Source organism: Crocuta crocuta, unplaced genomic scaffold (assembly GCF_008692635.1).
Source record: "Crocuta crocuta isolate KB4526 unplaced genomic scaffold, BGI_CrCroc_1.0 scaffold246, whole genome shotgun sequence".
In the NCBI taxonomy this organism is placed as follows: Eukaryota; Metazoa; Chordata; class Mammalia; order Carnivora; family Hyaenidae; genus Crocuta; species Crocuta crocuta.
In genome coordinates this window covers 3,513,402-3,530,605 of record NW_027531902.1, presented here as the reverse complement: position 1 = coordinate 3,530,605, position 17,204 = coordinate 3,513,402, and the positions used below count along the sequence as shown (strand labels likewise).

The 17,204-nt window shown below is 50.9% G+C and overlaps 3 protein-coding genes across 8 annotated transcripts in view; 1 reads left to right on the top strand and 2 right to left on the bottom strand.

The window, feature by feature from the left end:
* Window positions 1-3,366: 3,366 nt before the first annotated feature.
* Window positions 3,367-7,931, bottom strand: EIF2B4 (eukaryotic translation initiation factor 2B subunit delta). 5 transcript variants are annotated; one of them, XM_077774203.1, is made up of 13 exons: window positions 7,865-7,931; window positions 7,439-7,482; window positions 6,921-7,056; window positions 6,527-6,733; window positions 6,171-6,253; window positions 5,909-6,000; window positions 5,559-5,673; window positions 5,272-5,348; window positions 5,004-5,106; window positions 4,635-4,762; window positions 4,319-4,496; window positions 3,732-3,912; window positions 3,367-3,610 (listed from the first exon to the last, which is right to left on the bottom strand). In XM_077774203.1, the coding sequence occupies exons 1-13, from the start codon at window positions 7,893-7,895 to the stop codon at window positions 3,411-3,413; spliced, it is 1,575 nt and encodes a 524-aa protein (XP_077630329.1). In that variant the 5' UTR covers window positions 7,896-7,931; the 3' UTR covers window positions 3,367-3,410. The 5 variants fall into 5 exon arrangements, with proteins under 5 accessions (XP_077630329.1, XP_077630330.1, XP_077630328.1 ...); XM_077774204.1 differs by having other exon boundaries at window positions 6,527-6,730; XM_077774202.1 differs by lacking the exon at window positions 7,865-7,931 and having other exon boundaries at window positions 6,527-6,730; window positions 7,439-7,641.
* Window positions 7,932-8,102: 171 nt separating this feature from the next.
* SNX17 (sorting nexin 17) lies at window positions 8,103-13,890 on the top strand. The gene is made up of 15 exons (XM_077774208.1): window positions 8,103-8,349; window positions 8,818-8,892; window positions 9,922-10,039; window positions 10,542-10,606; window positions 10,889-10,999; window positions 11,111-11,201; window positions 11,369-11,456; window positions 11,690-11,759; window positions 12,061-12,153; window positions 12,246-12,449; window positions 12,572-12,697; window positions 12,861-12,938; window positions 13,088-13,162; window positions 13,255-13,296; window positions 13,391-13,890. Exons 1-15 carry the CDS (start codon window positions 8,287-8,289, stop codon window positions 13,502-13,504), a joined length of 1,413 nt encoding a protein of 470 aa, XP_077630334.1. The 5' UTR covers window positions 8,103-8,286; the 3' UTR covers window positions 13,505-13,890.
* Window positions 13,891-13,995: 105 nt separating this feature from the next.
* ZNF513 (zinc finger protein 513) overlaps window positions 13,996-17,204 on the bottom strand; it is a 3,445-nt gene continuing 236 nt past the window's right edge. The window contains exons 2-4 of one of the 2 annotated variants that reach the window (XM_077774207.1): window positions 16,860-17,021; window positions 15,262-15,849; window positions 13,996-15,166 (exon numbers count right to left, since the gene is read on the bottom strand). In XM_077774207.1, the coding sequence (XP_077630333.1) occupies window positions 14,340-15,166; window positions 15,262-15,849; window positions 16,860-16,884 (1,440 nt within the window). In that variant the 5' untranslated portion in view covers window positions 16,885-17,021 and the 3' untranslated portion in view covers window positions 13,996-14,339. Of the gene's footprint in view, window positions 15,167-15,261; window positions 15,850-16,859; window positions 17,162-17,204 lie in introns of those variants that run through there. The other variant, XM_077774206.1, reaches the window with a different exon arrangement.

Sequence of the window (17,204 nt, the reverse complement as noted above, 5' to 3'; positions counted from 1 at the left end):
CTTCACTGCAAAATCTCTTACATGAGTTGTATTCATTTTTGGAACAAGATATTTACATGGCTCAAAATTCAAAGGATACATAGGATGTAAAGTGAAGACTCCACCTGTCTCCATATCCACAGAAGTTCTTTGTTACAGATTAAAAATATTTTACATATTCATGCACATATGCAAATGCATATATAGCTTTCCCTTTTTAATTCAAACAGCAATGACACACTGTCCTGCATCTGGCTTCTCAACTCAGTGTACTTTGGAGATTGTTTAATTTCTGTACATAAAAACTAACTCATTATCGTGACTGCTTAGTAATGACATGAATGTAGTATATCATTGACATTGAACACAGGGGTGAATGGTGCCAACCCCAGTGCAGTAGTGGAAAATCCACATGTTATCTTTTTCTCCCCCCAAAGCTTAACTACTAAATAGCCTCTTGTTGACTGGAAGCTCATAAACTATCAGTTAACATGTATTTTGTATGTTAATATGTATCGTATACTGTATTACAATAAAGTAAGCTAGAAAGAGGAAAATATTAAGAAAATCATAAGGAGAAGAAAATACTTTTACAGTACTGTATTATAACAAAGAAAACCCATATCAGTGCACCCACGCAGTTCAAATGTGTTGTTCACAGATCAACCTGTTAATATTAATGGATATTTAGGTGGTTTAGCTGCTATAAATAACCTTGTTACTTCACACATGAGTAAGTATATGGGTAGGTAGCATAACTTCCTAGAGGCAGAGTTGCTGGACCAAAGTTTAGGTGCATTTGTAATTTTGATTGAAGGCAATCTTTCAGCTGATCTGTTTCTCTGCCTCTAATCTCTATCAGTTACCTTCCTAAAGTATAGAGCTGATCCTGTGGATCTTTGCTTAATTTTAATGATTAAGATGCTCAATACATAAAAAACCCATGAGTTGATAATACTTAAAAAAAAAAAAAAGGGAGAGGAAGAGAAAGAGAAAGCCAACTAACCAATAACTACTCATTGTATGCCACTGGAAACAAATAGTGATCAATTCTTGGAAATTAGCAAATAAAAGGAAAGAAACATTTATCCTGTCTTTCCAATAAGAACTATAATTCAGAATAAATAACTACTGGGAAGGAATTTTTTAAATAAGATTATCAACTAGGAAAGAAGGATAGAATTAGGGGGGAGTCATTTTGCAGCCCCCAATGAAATAATTCAGGCAATAACCACCAGCGGATAAAGCCACTAAGTGAACACTTGAGAAACTTTAAAACTGGGGGTCTCAGTTAAGCGTCTGACTTTGGCTCAGGTTATGATATCACCATTCATGAGTTCAAGCCCCACACTGGGCTCTCTGTTGTCACTACAGAGTCAACTTGAGATCCTCTGTTCCCCTCTCTCTGCCCCTCCCCTGCTCTCTCTCTCAAAAATAAACTTAAAAACTTTAAAGCTGGATCTACTCATCACTGAACATGGAACAAACAGCTATTTGCCTCTCAATGTGAGACAATATGAAACACAGAACCACTTAAGTATTCTCGCCCAAAAAGTTGAATGGAAATAGAAGGGTTAGAGGAATGAATTAAATGACACCACAAGGAAACCAACAGTCAAATCCAAAGTGGGGAGCATTTTATAAGATGACCTGATTTCTGAAGAAATCAATGTCCTGATAAAAGAAGGGAGGCTGAAGAGATTTGTTTTTGATTATAAGAAATTGAAGATGGAATAACCAAATGTAATGTGTAGATTTGTTTGGATCCTGATTCAAACAAACCAACTGTGAAACATCTAGTTTTTGAGACAATCAAGGAAATTTGATTACAGATTGGACAATACTAAAAAAGAATTTAGTAACGATAACATGGTATTATAGCGTTATAATATCGTTCCATATTTTTTAGAGACACATACTGAGATTTGTAGGAGTGAAATGAAATGATAATTTGCTCTAAAGTAGCTTAAGCAAGGGGAAAAAAGGAAATAAAACGAAAGCAAATGTGGCAAATCTTGATAATTATTATATGTGGGATGGGGATTCTTATAGAATGATTCACTCTACTTCAGAGCCCTTTGAAAGTTCCCAATAAAACACATACATGTACACACCAAATGGGTGATTCTCCATTTTTTTTAAGGCTAACCACAAAGGTTAGACTCACAACCTGGCCCCAACCAACCTCCTTCGCAGCTTTATCACTGACTCTCCACACGAGCCTCAGGTCTAGCCTCACCACACCGTGACTTGACACACTGGAACTGTGTCTATTTTAAAGCCTATTCTGTTTTTGTGTTCAAGCCATTCCCTCTGCTGATCTGCCTTCCCGTTGTTTTCCAGCTGGGAAACTCCCTACTCTCACAGGTCAGACAGATGCTCCCTGTGAGGTCTTCAACTTTGTTGAGCTCCTGGTGTCATCCATGGTTGCCTCCTAGAAACTCAGCTCATATGACTAGTAGAACTGCTGTCATACTTCAGATACTGTCTGTCTCTCTCCACCAGGAGGAGTGCCCCTCAGTGGCAGAGAGTATAAAAGTTAGGGGCCTAGTCTCTCCATCCAGAATGACTGAGATCAGGAGCTGCTTTGTTACTATGTTACCCTGGGCCAGTAACTTAGCCTCTCTGTGCCTCAGCTGTATTGCCTCGGCAAGTCACTTAACTTTACGTGTCTCAGTTTTCTCATCTGTAAAATTTCTCTTCGTAGTGCTATCTTAACCTTCCTAAGTGGATCAGAAAGGGCAATTTCTGACACATAGTAAGTTCTCAATGCTGAAAATACTAAATACTTATTATTAACATTAGTAATATGTTAAGTATTTGACATAGTAGTATAATAATTATACTAAATATGTAATTATTTAACATTAATATAATAGTAATTATACTAAAATACTAAAGATAGCTCTCTAATGTGTCCCTATATTCTTCCTCATATCTAGCTCAGTGTCTGGCATGTAGATGCTTGAAAAACGTCTGATGACCTGGATCAGTTTTGGTGTCCATACTGACCTTCACTTTGACCCCAAAGCATTGGCATGGAACTAGTCACTGGAGAAGCTCATAAAGGTCTGAGATTGGTACAGGTCCGAGGGGCTACAGCAGCGCCTGGGTGGCTCAGTCGGTTAAGTGTCCAATTCTTGATTTCGGCTCAGGTCATGATCTCATGCTTCATGGGCTCGAGCCCTGTGTCAGGCTCTGCACTGACAGCACGGAGCCTGCTTGGGATTCTCTCTCCCTCTCTCTCTGCCCTACCCCGCTCATGCGCATGCTCTTTATCTCGCAAAATAAATAAACTCAAAAGAAAATAAAAGAGGGGTTGGAGAATTTGGACTTCTAACCTAAGTGATGACGATACTAAAAGAGATACAAAGGCGGCAGAGTTGCTGAATGTAGGGAGCATGACATTTATTGACCCTGTGTTCCCCCACTCACTGGTCGCTACTCTTGACTCGTAGGACAACAGGTACAGAACTGCAAGGAATCATGCCCAGCTCCGTGATCACCAGATCCACCAGTTCTGGCGGGGTCACGTCATAGACTAGATTCAACAACCGGAGGGATGCGTGGTTCTGCCAATTAGCCAGGGCCACATGTTCTCCTCGCTCACACAGCAGATCATCGGGGTCATCTGCAATGGGGGACGTACCCATTCATGTCCTTTTAGAAGACAAATTGTAGTTCATCCTTCCCTCTCCCTCCCAAATCTCAGATCTCTAGAATCTTCTCTCCTGCCCTCCTGGGCTTCTTACCTAGCTCATTAGAGACAAAGGCATCAGTCTGCACACGCTCACAGAACTTGTATGTTTCACAGCAGACCAGCACTGGCACATTATGGGCTCGTGCCACCAGGGCCAGCTGTGCTGTCCCTACCCGTGACATCACAGACCCATTGGCCAGGAGTGCGTGAGCTCCCAATAGCACCTTAGAAACCTATTTGTTTTGAACAGTGGAGAGGGGGAGAAAATGTGGTACGTGATTAATGCAGAAAAAGGTTCCCAACTCCTGCCCAGGACAGCAATATTAAGTCAATGACAAAACTTAACGACGTTTCTTCTTGGAAAACACCTGACCACTGAGCCTTGCACCTCCCACAGGAAAACTAAACTCCGAAATTACTTTTGTCCTGTTTCCTCGTGGTGGCTGCTAGTTTAATATAACGTTCTTACAATAGCTACGCTGTTCAGTATTGTGCTGCAGGTGTTTTTCCCATTAAATATAAACAGGGCTACAGAATTCTGGTATTTTTAAATAACTGTAACCTTAGGAAGATGGGATTATGTCTATACAACTACACCCTTTTACCTCCAACTTTGGAGTCCCTTTCATCTGCCCTCACCTCTGGGAGCACATAGGAGGCTGCAGGAATCAGCAGGTAGGAGGCAGGGACCCCAGCACGGACCAGAGAACGTAGTGTGTGCCTTCCCTCTAGCCGTGGCCGGCTGTCCACCACTACCACCCGAAACCGCCGGCCCTTAGCCCAAGCCTCCTGAAGAATTCGTGATACCAGAGATGAGCTGGAGTGAACGGAGAGGAGGATTCAGTTACAGATTTCACTAACAATCAGCCAGCTCATTCCGAAAGGGCAGAGTGGCACTCCCTTCTTCAGACTGTCTCCCTCCCCAATTTTCTCAGGCATAGGGTCTGGACCATACCATCCATATACAAGGATCACATCTCCAGTATTGATCTTCTCGTAAGCAAAGCGGGAAATTGCCTGAGCCGCAAGCACAATCTTCTCTTGCACATACCGATCAATGGCTGCTCGAAGCTCTGACTTGGCCTAAATGGATTAAGATGTTTAGGAAACAAGAAATGGACACATTTCTTCCGCTGATTATCGTGCTAGAGGCTTGGATACATGTACAATGATGGACTCCAAGAGAGCCCAAGTCAGACAACCCAACCACTTCCCTAAGTGTTGACCAGGGCAGAATAGCTGCACTGTCCCTCCTGGGAGTCCTGAATGTCTTTCTCAGCTGGACCCCCAGGTGCATGCCTTGCTCATTCCTCATATTCATCACCTCCTCTTCCCGCTTAGAGCTGCTCACACCCGTGACCTCCTTGTTCAGGAACTTGATGGCGTTGTACATGCTTGCCGACAGGGGACGGCACTGAGTCAGGAAGCTACAAAGACAATACCTCACGTTTATGTGACTCCTTACCATTTACATTCACGTTTAACATTTTTTTTTTTCCTTTAAAAAATGAAACAAGAGGTAAAGGAGCGAGAGAAAGGGTGCTAGACGCGGACCAGGTGGCGTGGGAGTGGATGTGTAGTGGCCTCCTTACCTGAAGTAGGGCTTTAGTTTATTCACTAGGTCCCTTGAGAGTTCTTCGTTGGGAGGTGTTGTATAATCCTGAATCACCTACAGGGCACACAGGGTGATCGGCAAAATGTCCCCTAGTAAAGGTCTCTGAAAGGGGTGGGGGGAAGAGAGGGTAGGGCAAGCTTCACTGGGGAAAGAGTTCTGAGGATGCAGTCATCCCCCGTCCCCCAGAGATTACTCTGGGTGACAGAAGCTGAGGTAGTGTTGGGGAAGGGGGGATTGGGTCCTAGAGGGCACGGGACAACATACCTGCTGCAAGGCACGAAGCAGGGCGATACAGCGGGCATTGGAGCCACTGACCAGGCCCTGGGAGTACTGCAGGCCGAGTCGCACCATGGCTGGGTGGATCACAGAGGATGGGATGCTGATGGGATGGCGGTGTCACACACTTTGCAAGGGAGCTTGAGCACCTACTGCCCACCTGCCCCTGATGAAAAGGAACTTCCTTCACCAGCACAGACACCCCCATTTCCTCGAGAATTCTGCCTTGTGGGCATGCTTCCTCCCACAGACCCCATCTCAAATATTCGGTCGCTTTCAACCCTAAGTCACCCAAATTCCTAGAACTTAAAAGTTATGACAATTTCATAGAATCCTACCTCATATACTGAGTCAAAGAATTTTGTCTGCTGTACTGGGGTAGGTGAGAGAAGAGACTGACTTTGGATCCGTAATCGTTTCGTGTAGGAACCTTGACAAAACAGGGGAACAGGACCAGTGACAAAAAGTAAACGGTGAGGCTACTTTGACCCAAAGGCCCTTCTTCTCCAGGCAGGGTCTCACTTCGACCTGAGCACCTTTCCCCCCTCTTTCCCGTCTTCCTTAGGCAATTCCTGGCCACACGCCGAAACCACTTCCTACCTGTTGTTGCTCTGGTTTCTTAGCAAGCCTTCTCAGAAGCGTGAGGTCATCAACCTGAGTGTGCTCAGGGAGACGCTTCACTCCTAAAAGATAATGATTATGTTTTCAAGACACTATAGGTGGTCATGAGAAATCTGCTTTTAAAGCATAAGGCACATCAGGAAAACTGGACGGGGGAGGGGAAAAGACGGGGGAAAAAAGGTAGAAGAAACAGAGACAGGATGAGGTTGAGGGGAAAATTTTGAGCTCTTTGGTCCCAAGGCAAAGAATGGGACAGGAGAGGTATTTGACCGCGGGAAGCCTGACCTAACACCAGAAGTGGCATCAACAAAGGTCCTGAAATGAAGGGAAGGTACCTGAGGGGGTTTCTCCCGCCGTACTGGGGCAGGCCCGGGGAGGTGGCCCTCCTTGTTCCCCTTTCCTGGCCTGCTTCAGGGCCCGCTCGGCCTCTTGCTTGGCCCGCCGTTCAGCACGAAGTTCAGCTTTACTTCGACCAGCTGGAACTTTCCCCCCAGCAGTGGCCAGCTGACCACCAGGTCCTGCTAGTTCTTTGGTTGGACCTACTAAAGATAGAAGGAAGAGGTGTCCAAGCCCCAGGCAGGTAGCATCTACGCCCCAGTCAAAGCTCTTGTTTATCTAAACTTACCCGCTCTTCACTTGCTCAAACCAACTTTGTCCTATCTCCCTCTCTTCTCTCCCACACAGCCCTCTACCAGTTCCACAACCCCCGCCTTTAAAAAAGCTTCCCACCTTGACACTGGGCTGTAGGTACAGCAGTGCCAGTTTCGGGCTCTGCCCCCTTTTCCTCCTTCCTTTTCTTCTTCTGCTGTTTCTTTTCCTTCCGAAGCTGCAGCTTCTCTTCTTGGGTCATCTCCCTCCCCCCTGCCTGAGACACAGACATAGAATATTGCTCTTCCCCAAGAATTCCAAAGATAAACAACAACAACAACAACAACAAAACACACACACACACACACACACACACACACACACACACAGAACAACACTGCTGGAGTATTCCAAGATTCCCATAAGGTAAAACCCCTACTCCTAACTCTAACCTGCTAGCTGTTACAAGCTTACATCCCATAGGGATCGAAGCTTCTCCTCCGGGATCAGAGTCACATACTGTTAGGGGTGAAAGAATTCTGTAAAAGCTGGCTTTCCCGAGAAATAAAGCGAAACGGGGATGGAAGCGGGGTTAGAATGAAGCTGACAGCCTGCTGCGTAGCGCTTGGCAGGGGTTTTGGAAGGACAGGCTCACTTACCCCAGGCCGAGTAGAAAGCTCTGCCTTCATCCTAGACCCCGAATCTGCATCAGAAAACAGGTCACAAAGTGAGCCAGAGAGGCTCTGGGAGGGTTTGGGGGGCCCCGCACTCGGCGCGGCCGGCTGCTGGGTCGGCATGAGCACGGCTCGGCCGCCAGGAGGGAGGCTAGCCAGGGATCCGCGTGGGGACGCAGTGCGCGGCAGGATCAAAAGGAAGGCGGGGGAGGCGGCCCGGGGGGGCCCCCGCCCTTCTCGCCGGAGCCAGCCGGTGCGCGGCGCCGGACTGCGCCCCAGGCGGTGCGCCCCAGAGTCCGGAGAGGCGCCGGAACGAAACGACAGCACCCAGAGGGACTCAGGGCTCAGCCGCAGCCGTCCAGCGCCGGGAGGCTCCGCGTACCTGTTAGTGCGCCCCCGCCCTTCACTCACCCTCGCGAACAGCCACAGCCACGGCAGCCATCACCCTCCGTCCTAGGCTCCGCCCGCCGCGGTCCCTAGGCCTACAGCGCCACCTGGGCCGACACCCGTGGCGCGCAGCCCCCAGCGGACTACAATCTCCGACGTGCACTGGAGCTCCGCCCTGGGCTACGGGCACCGATGAGGGCCTTCTCACCTCTGGGCTCCCAGTCCTGGCAGTCCGCTCTTGCTCTTTAGACTACAATCCCCAGCATGCCGGAGGGGCCGCGCCCTAGAGCGGACGTCCCACCACCCTTCCTACCTCTGATCCCAACCCCCCAACCCCCCAAAATGGCGAGTGAGGCAGCGGGGACGCGCTGAGCGGCGGAGGCGAGCGTGTAAAGCCGCTGCAGCCCTGTCAGTCCGGAGCCCGGCTGGGCCCTGCCGCAGGGAACATGCACTTTTCCATTCCTGAAACCGAGTCCCGCAGCGGGGACAGCGGCGGCTCCGCCTACGTGGTGAGGAGCGGCCGGAGCCGGGCCGGGCAGGGGCGGGGATAACGGGCCGGAGCCCTCTCTGAGCGGCCTCCGAGGCCTGGCCGCCCCCCTTGGGGCCTTTTTCCCAGGCAGCCGATTCCCGACGGCCTCGCTGGGAGCTTATAGCCCGTCTCAGATTCGTCCAAAGGTCGCCCCAGCTCCTTCAGGTCTTTTGTTCGCCTGCGTCGCCTCCCCCTGGCTGGGCCGCGGCTGCTCTGGTGGGCGACACTGGCCTCTTGGGGAGGGGGACTGCGGCACCAGCGCCCCCGTTGTCCCGGGGCTGGTCCTTCTGCTTTGGGACCTGGCCCTGGGGAGAACAGACTGATAAGCCCGTGGAAGATCTCGGTGCGTTACTCAGGCGGAGCTGTGTCAGGCAACCTCTGGCCAGGGCTTTCAAGGGGGTCGCCCAGACTGCGACCCTAAAATGCTTGCCTGCTTTTGTGTCTTCAGGCCTATAATATTCACGTGAATGGAGTCCTGCATTGCCGCGTGCGCTACAGCCAGCTCCTGGGGCTGCACGAGCAGGTGGGACCAGCACCCCTGCCTTGAGGCAGCTTTCAAGCCCTTTCCTGCGACGGGGCATCAGTGTCTCCGTGTTTCCCCTCGTCGCTGCCCCTGGGCTGTGTAGTTTCCCTTTAATCACTGCCACTGGGGAGGATCTGGTGCTTCATGTTATCGATTGACATTTCCGGGGAACTCCCTCAGAAGCGTACTGTCTGCCGCTCTAACTGCTTCTCCTTCAACTCACATCCGCCTTTCTGCTTCCTTGTGCCCAGTCTTACTTCAGCCTTTGCCTGTGCATGGAAAAACCGACCTCCCCCCTCTGCCGCTGAAGTACATTCCTTCTGTCATCTGAGCTGCAACTTGAAATTCTTTTCCCTGCTCATAAAACCATTCACCAATTTCTTCTGTGCTCTTCAGCAACTTTCAGTGGGCCTAGCTGTTCAGTAATCCTGTGTCTGTGATGCAATGTTTCTGCGTTCTACTCACCAGATTGCAAGCTCTTTTCGACTCAGTACAGAGTCCTGATTCCACTGATAACTAGCTGTGCAGCCCTGCGCAAGTTACCTAATTTCTTTTGCCTTAGTTTCTAAGACTGAAAACTGGATTTGTTGATCTGCAAAGTCCCGTTAAGTCCTAAGACATTTTGTGTTCATGTTTGGCTATATTTACTAGGCACAGAAATTTTCCTTGGAAAGCCCTTTGCTTCCTGTGAGGGTTCAATGAACACAGCCTTGCTAAATAATCAGGGGGCTGGCTCCCTAGGCCCTGGACCTATACAACACCCTCTCCCCCCTCCACACACATACACACACACTGTGAAGGGGCTGACTTGTACACAGTAAGATAGGAAACAACTTACATTTAGAACAGAGGAACAGGCTCTGGTGGCATGCTACCTTCTCCAAAGGAATTATTTCCTGGATGACCAGGCTAGATGGGGGAGCAGAGACCGAGGTAAGGGAAGGGAGCCCAAGAGAACGTTGTGAGTGTGGAGTACCATTTCTCATTTGCTGTGTTTATGTGAAGGGTTGTATCTCTTTCTCCAAATAGCTTCGGAAGGAGTATGGGGCCAATGTTCTTCCTGCATTTCCCCCAAAGAAGCTTTTCTCTCTGACACCTGCTGAGGTAGAACAGAGGAGAGAGCAGTTAGAGAAGTACATGCAAGCTGGTGAGTGGTTGGAGGGAACTTGAGGCTAACTGTTGAGAACTATGGGATAGAGACTCAAAACAACTGGTTCTGTAGACCGTCCTGAATTAATTTCTACATCTGGGGAGCCTTTTATTTCCTCTGTTACTTAATTAAGAAAGCATGCGAGGATGCTCTGGGTATCAGCAAAGCAATTTGGTCAGTATACTAACACAGTTTGGAAATACTAACGTAATGCTAAATAGTTTTAAAGCAGTTCAGATTGGTGCGGAGAGAACTCTCTGACGTGCTTTAGGTTAACATTGTTATTTCCCTAGTTCTATAGACTGGACTCAACTAGATGGCAGCCAAGGGTGGGGCAGGTGAAGAATTTATGCAAACAGTGAGTGAGGTGAGGCCAGCTGGGGGATGTGACAGGCCATCACCAGTCCAGGAAATGGGGTAGGGGGGAACCTACCAAAAAAAGACCTGGGGGAGTCACGGAGCCCTAAGTCACTGCAACATTGTCCTCTTGTCCCCACAGTTCGGCAAGACCCGCTGCTTGGGAGCAGTGAGACCTTCAACAGCTTCCTGCGTCGGGCACAACAGGTAAGACTCTGGGTGCAACCAAGATTTAAGGGAAGGACTTTCCTGCAGGGCTGTGTCATTTTAAGGTCGTGGCTACAAGAGAGTCATCCAGGCACCATTTTTTATGGGGTAAGGCTTCTACTGTACTAATGAAATCAAGGAAACCCAGCCTGTAATTAAGCAGCTGAGAATAAGGACACTAGAAGGATCTAGAAATAGAGAGGATTTGGGAAGGGTCAGAGCTAGATGCTGGGCAGGTATTAACAAGGCAGTGCCTCCATTCTCATGTATGTTCACTACCAGGAGACACAGCAGGTCCCCACAGAGGAAGTTTCCTTGGAAGTGCTGCTCAGCAACGGGCAGAAAGTTCTGGTCAATGTGCTAACTTCAGATCAGACTGAAGATGTCCTAGAGGTGAGGCACTTGTACTGCACTGCCCCTCCTCCCCTGCACCTCAGGGCCATAGGTTTCGGGGTGACTGGAACCAGCCAGTATGATGAGCTGTACTTCCTTCCCTATTCCCAGGCTGTGTCTGCAAAGCTGGATCTTCCAGATGACTTGATCGGATACTTCAGTCTCTTTCTAGTTCGAGAGAAAGAGGACGGAACCTTTTCTTGTGAGTTTCGTGGACTTGATTACTTCCCTGTGCATCTGGTGGTGAATTTGCCCCCTAATCCCTCCCAGAATGTAACATTTCCTTAGAGTTTCTCTCTTGGCTTTTCTCCCCTTGAGTCTCATGACATTTTCCTTTTTTTTTTTTTTTTTTTTTTTTTTAACCCATAGTCATACGGAAGTTGCAAGAGTTTGAGCTGCCTTATGTATCTGTTACCAGTCTTCGGAGTCAAGAGTATAAGATTGTGCTAAGGAAGAGGTCAGGGCTGGGTTGGGAGGAGGGGGAAGGGCGCTGGACTCGATTACTGGGCCACGTACTGAGATAGAATAACCTGGACAAGGGAATAGCGTTGGGACAAGGCCTCCCAAGTTTCGTCCCACCGTACCGCCATTTGCCCCAAAAGTCCAGATTTGCTCCTGTTTTCTATTCTACCTCTCTCGCCTTACCCCACCTTAGTCCCATTATCCCCTTTCCACCCCTTGGCCTCACAGTTATTGGGACTCTGCCTATGATGACGATGTCATGGAGAACCGGGTTGGCCTGAACCTGCTTTATGCTCAGGTGAGCTTGGAGCTGCCTCAGAAACCCTTCCCCTGAGATAGATACTGGTGTCTCACTCTGCCAAGAAAACTCTTCATGTCTTTACTCCCCAGTTCGTGGGGAAGTTCCTAGAATACTGTCAGGGTATCTGGCACAATCGATTCTCCTTACTTTGTAAGCTGATATAGTCAAGGACTCACTGCAAAGAGGTCGCTCAAGTGTGGGGCTAAGGGTCAGGATGGACAGAGGTAACTGGACACCTTCCTTGGACCTCTGATTGGGAGCTCCAACCCTGCTCCCCCACCCCCCATCTCTACTGTAGACGGTATCAGACATTGAGCGTGGGTGGATTCTGGTCACCAAGGAGCAGCACCGGCAGCTCAAATCTCTGCAAGAGAAGGTCTCTAAGAAGGAGGTAGGTCTGCTTCCCTTTCGTCTTTCAGGGGTTGTTTTCTGACTCGCCCCATTTCCCTTCCTGACCCGCCCCCTGTGGTGACTGGGTTTCAGTTCCTGCGGCTGGCTCAGACACTGCGGCACTATGGCTACTTGCGCTTCGATGCCTGTGTGGCTGACTTCCCAGAGAAGGACTGTCCCGTGGTAGTGAGTGCAGGCAACAGTGAGCTTAGCCTCCAGCTCCGCCTACCTGGCCAGCAACTCCGGGAAGGCTCCTTCCGGGTCACCCGCATGCGGTGCTGGCGGGTCACCTCCTCTGTGAGTTGGGGTAGGCCTTTGAGATGGTGTTCTGGCAAGCCTTGAGCTTCAGGAATGGGTGGGTCAAGGAGGGAGGCAGATTGGTCAGAATGATCTCAGCCTAACTCCCCTTTCTCTCCCAGGTGCCACTGCCCAGTGGAGGCACAAGCAGCCCAGGCCGGGGCCGGGGTGAGGTGCGCCTGGAACTGGCTTTTGAATACCTCATGAGCAAGGACCGGCTACAGTGGGTCACCATCACCAGCCCCCAGGTGTGAGCCCACCCTCAGGCCTCCTCTGGAGCCCATTGCACCGCTCTCTTAAATACCCAAGTCTAGGGCTTCCAGGACTCCATGTGAGTGGGAGCCCTTGTCTTAGGGGACCTGGGCTCAGGATGACCACTCTAGTCAAGCTGAGCTCTCTTCTTGCCCTCAGGCGATCATGATGAGTATCTGCTTGCAGTCTATGGTAGACGAACTGATGGTGAAGAAATCTGGTGGCAGCATCAGGAAGGTAAGCCAGACGTGTGGGCCAAGCAGCTGAGTAGTTGTGCTCTCCCTGCCTTTTGTCCTAGGTGTGGGTGTTCTCCTGAGAGGGAGGGGAAGTGACGGGAGTCCAAAGGGAATTCTGCCCTTATCAGCGCTTCGTGTCTCCATCCCCAGATGCTGCGCCGGCGGGTAGGGGGCACCCTGAGACGCTCAGACAGCCAGCAAGCGGTGAAGTCCCCACCCCTGCTTGTAAGTATTGCTTTCAGATCAGTACCCCACCTCCTAGCCTTGCCTTACCTCCCCCAGTGAGCTCTTTGACACCTCTGCCTCCTCTTCCCCAGGAGTCCCCCGATGCCAGCCGGGAGTCCATGGTCAAACTCTCAGTGAGTTTTCCCGTGAGGGTTGGTGAGGTTGGTGTTGGTAGGGGAGTCTCAGGGAGGCTCGAGCCCTCTGACGCCAACCCTGCCTTTGTTACAGAGCAAGCTGAGTGCCGTGAGCTTGCGGGGGATTGGCAGTCCCAGCACAGATGCCAGTGCCAGTGATGTCCACGGCAATTTTGCCTTCGAGGGCATTGGAGATGAGGATCTGTGATCTCCAGTGCTCAGATGTCTGCCCTCTGCCCCGGAGGAATGTTCAGAAACTTGCCCTGTGTCTGTATCCCCCAAGCCAGGGGGTCTTTTCCTTCCTTCCCTCCTTCTCTTGGCCAGGGGCTTCCTAACCCACCTTCCTTTCCACCCCCTGGGCTGGCTGCACAAAGGATTGTTCTCTCTTTTTCAGAGCTGGCCCTTAATGCCAAATTAGCATTTAGTATTTTGCACAAAGTCCAAGGGACCATGGCTACCTGCCTTGGGGAAGAACCGCATCTTCCCCCGGGGCTGCTTCTGGCTTCTCGGGGCCATGGGCCAAGGGGATGGGCAGAGGTCTGTGTACGGTCTGGCCCAGCTCCCCATCATTAAACTCAGCCTGATTGCTGCCTACCTCTGGTTCCCTCACTGCCCCTGCTCCCCCATCATGGCACAGACTGCTGTGCTAAGGGTAAGGCGGAGCTGTGCTTGCCACTGCCAACTCAGCATAGACATGGCTTTGTTAGTGTTTCCTTTATTATAAAGCACTGAAATAAGTTAAACAGGTGGGAGGCTGGGCAGTCCCCCAGCCAGTTCCTCTACTGCCCCTGGGAGCAGTGGAGGTGAATACAGGGCCCTTCTCACTGAGCTCATGAAGTGCATCAGTCAAGGCAAGGCCCCCTGGTCCATATGGGCCCCCCGCCCATGGGGTTTGGGCTGGTCCATATAGTGAGTGCCTAGGTTAGTCTGTGGAGCCCCTGGCCAGCGGGGGAGGAAGTAGAAGGTGGCTTCTGGTCCATCTGTATAAAACGCACAGGACAGTCAGGGCTAATCCATAGGGCCCTGAGGGAGAAGGACCTGGTTCAGGGCGAGTCTGTATGGAGAGCCCGGCTACCAGCGGCACTCAAAGCTGTTGGGCCCCGAGGGCTCAACACAGAGGAGGGGCTGTGCGGGGGTGCCCAGCCCTCAGAGGCAGAGAGGCCAGGCCCTCCTGCCCCACCATGGCCATGCACCTTCTGGTGGCGTTTGTAGTTGTCCCAGTGGCCTGTGGTGTAGGCGCAGGTGGCACAGCGGAAGGGCTTCTCGCCTGTGTGCCGCAGCATGTGGCGTTTGAGGTTCATGCTCTGATTGCAGCTGTAGTTGCAAAGGCTACACCGAAAAGGTTTGTCCCCAGAGTGGATGCGACCATGACGCTTGAGGTTGGCCAGGTTGCCACAGGCATAGGGGCAGAGGGGGCACTTGTAGGGCTTCTCTCCTGTGTGGACGCGCTGGTGCCGTTTCAGATTATCCAGATGAGCAGAGGCATAGGGACAGCGGGCACAGCGAAAGGGCTTCTCGCCACTGTGCGTCTTCATATGCCGGGCCAGGTGGTTGGGATAGTGAGTGGCAAAGGGGCAGAGGCTACAGGCAAAGCCTTTGTCACTGGGGCCCTGGGGCCCCCCACTGGCACCCCCTCCAGCCTCTCCTCGCATGCAACGCCCACACATGGCAGCTCCCAGCCGACCACCCTCCCCCTCCTCCAGCTCTTGTCCACAGTTCCGGCAGGTCCAAGGGAACAGCAGCTCTGGCAGTGGTTCTGATCCAGTCCCACAAAGACCCTCTCCTTCACCCCGCAGCTGCCCACAGTCCGGCAGGAAACTGGCACCACCTGGTGGCACGTGGAGGCTCAAATCTGGAAGCAGCAGAGCATCTGTGGGGACAATGAGGCCTGGGCTATGAATCCAACCAAGTATCCCTAAGGCCACCCACCCATGTCCCAGGTTCCTTCGGTCCCTGGCTTTTTACCTTCAGGTCGCCGGGGCACTGCCCCCTCCTGCTCTGTGGGACTGGGAGGCCGGGTTGGACGTGGAGCACAGCAGCGGAAGCCACAGGTCGGGCAGGGAGGAGTGGGGGGCCCCGCGTGGGTGCGCTGATGCCGCCTCAGGTTGCCCAGGCTGCTGCAGGCAAAGGGGCAGTGGGGACAGCGGTAGGGCTTCTCGCCAGTGTGGGTGCGGGTATGTCGCGTCAGGTTGACGAGCTGGGCTGAGGCGTAGGGGCAGCGGCCACAGCGGAACGGCTTCTCCCCGCTGTGTGTCTGCATGTGCCGCTTCAGGTGGCTCGAGTAGTGGGACACGAAGGCGCAGAGGCGGCATGAGTATAATAGCCGTGGGGGCAGCGGGGGCCCCCCACCCGGCCCTCCTGCCCCACAACACGGCCCCTCACCTGTCGGCCCCCCACACAGCTGGCAGGCTGGGCCTGGCCTCTCACCCCTGGCCTCCCCTGGACCCCTGGCTGGCTCCTCAACTTCACTCTCAGCACTTAGTGGCCGGCCGCCCCCAGACTCGTCATCGCTCAGCCCATAGGGAAGCCCAGGCCTGGCCCCCAGAGAGTCTCCTGGTAAGACAGACATGAGAAGAAACATCAACATGGAATATGACCAGGCTCCAAACTTGCTTTTCTCACTGGTGTCTCCCCACTTGTTTGGCTCCACTCTTCACTTCAGTGATCCTGAAAATTCACTATGAATTCTCTGCTTCTGAGCCTGGACTAACTTACTGATGACAGTTGTACCTAATTCCACTGCACTGAAAAAGAGCAAAGGCTCACAGTGGACCGCAGACTGAAATGAATAATGTAATTGGGTGATTCTTGGGATAAAAAAAAAGTACAAGTACACAAGGCAGAGACCTGACATCTCATTCTAAGCTCTGTATTAGTAAGGTCCTTTTTAGTACAGAGCTGATTATAAAATGAAAAGAGTGAAGCAAAATCTGGAGAGAAGTGAAAACAAAGTAAGGCACCTAAAGGATGGATTCTCTTTTACATGAATTCCCTCGATGATTTTCAGAAACATACTATATATATACCTATACTATATACCTATACTAAGGAGTATAGGTAGCATTAAGTGGGGAAGTTTTGCAGCAGATTAGGGTGGGGTGATGTTACCATCACAGGGGAAAGGAATGTGCAAGAATACTTGATAAGGACCAAAATCTCCATACAAAAGGGGTTTGTGCTGCAGATGAAAAGGAGTTAGATTAGACATAACTTAATTTGAATAATAAGTTGTTTGGTTGAATCTCTTCAAGTGAACTTCACAGAAGGAATGTGCTAAGCAGAAGGACAAGGTTATTAAAGGGCATTAACTTTAACCAGTTGCTCTGTCATCCACTGTCCTATTCATACCACCTTTGGACCAGGCCCCCAAACTTCACCTCAATAAAGTGATGGCGCTCAATGAACAACTGGGCAAATGAAATCCAGCTCAAATCTAAACTAAATCATCTCTAGGTTGTGGCACTGTTTCCGACTTTAGCTCACTAGCACTAAATCCTAACCTGGCTCCTGAAGGGCCCAGGTTCCAGTGGTCACTAGTCCTTAATCAAATCCCTCAAACCCACCTTCTGAGTCTCTCTCGAAGCCCATGAGCTGGTCGCTGTTGCCGTCACCTTCCTCTTCTTCCTCTTCCTCTTCCTCCTCAAACTCCAGATCCTGGCCTAGTAGCAAGTCACTCTCCAATACCAAGGCCCCAGGTCCTTCGTCGAGGGAGTCTTCGGTATCCACTGAAGAGGGGAGGGGGCTTGTAGATTGTCCCTCAGGAACCGTGCCCATCATCCGCACCCCGGGAGCTAGCCCTCGCAGCCCGTACTTCCCGTACTCGCAGACCCTCTCGGGTTCTCTTAGTAGAAGCTAGGAGTCCAGATCGCCCACCCCATCCCTCAGGAGTCCCCCTCTACCCCGACCTG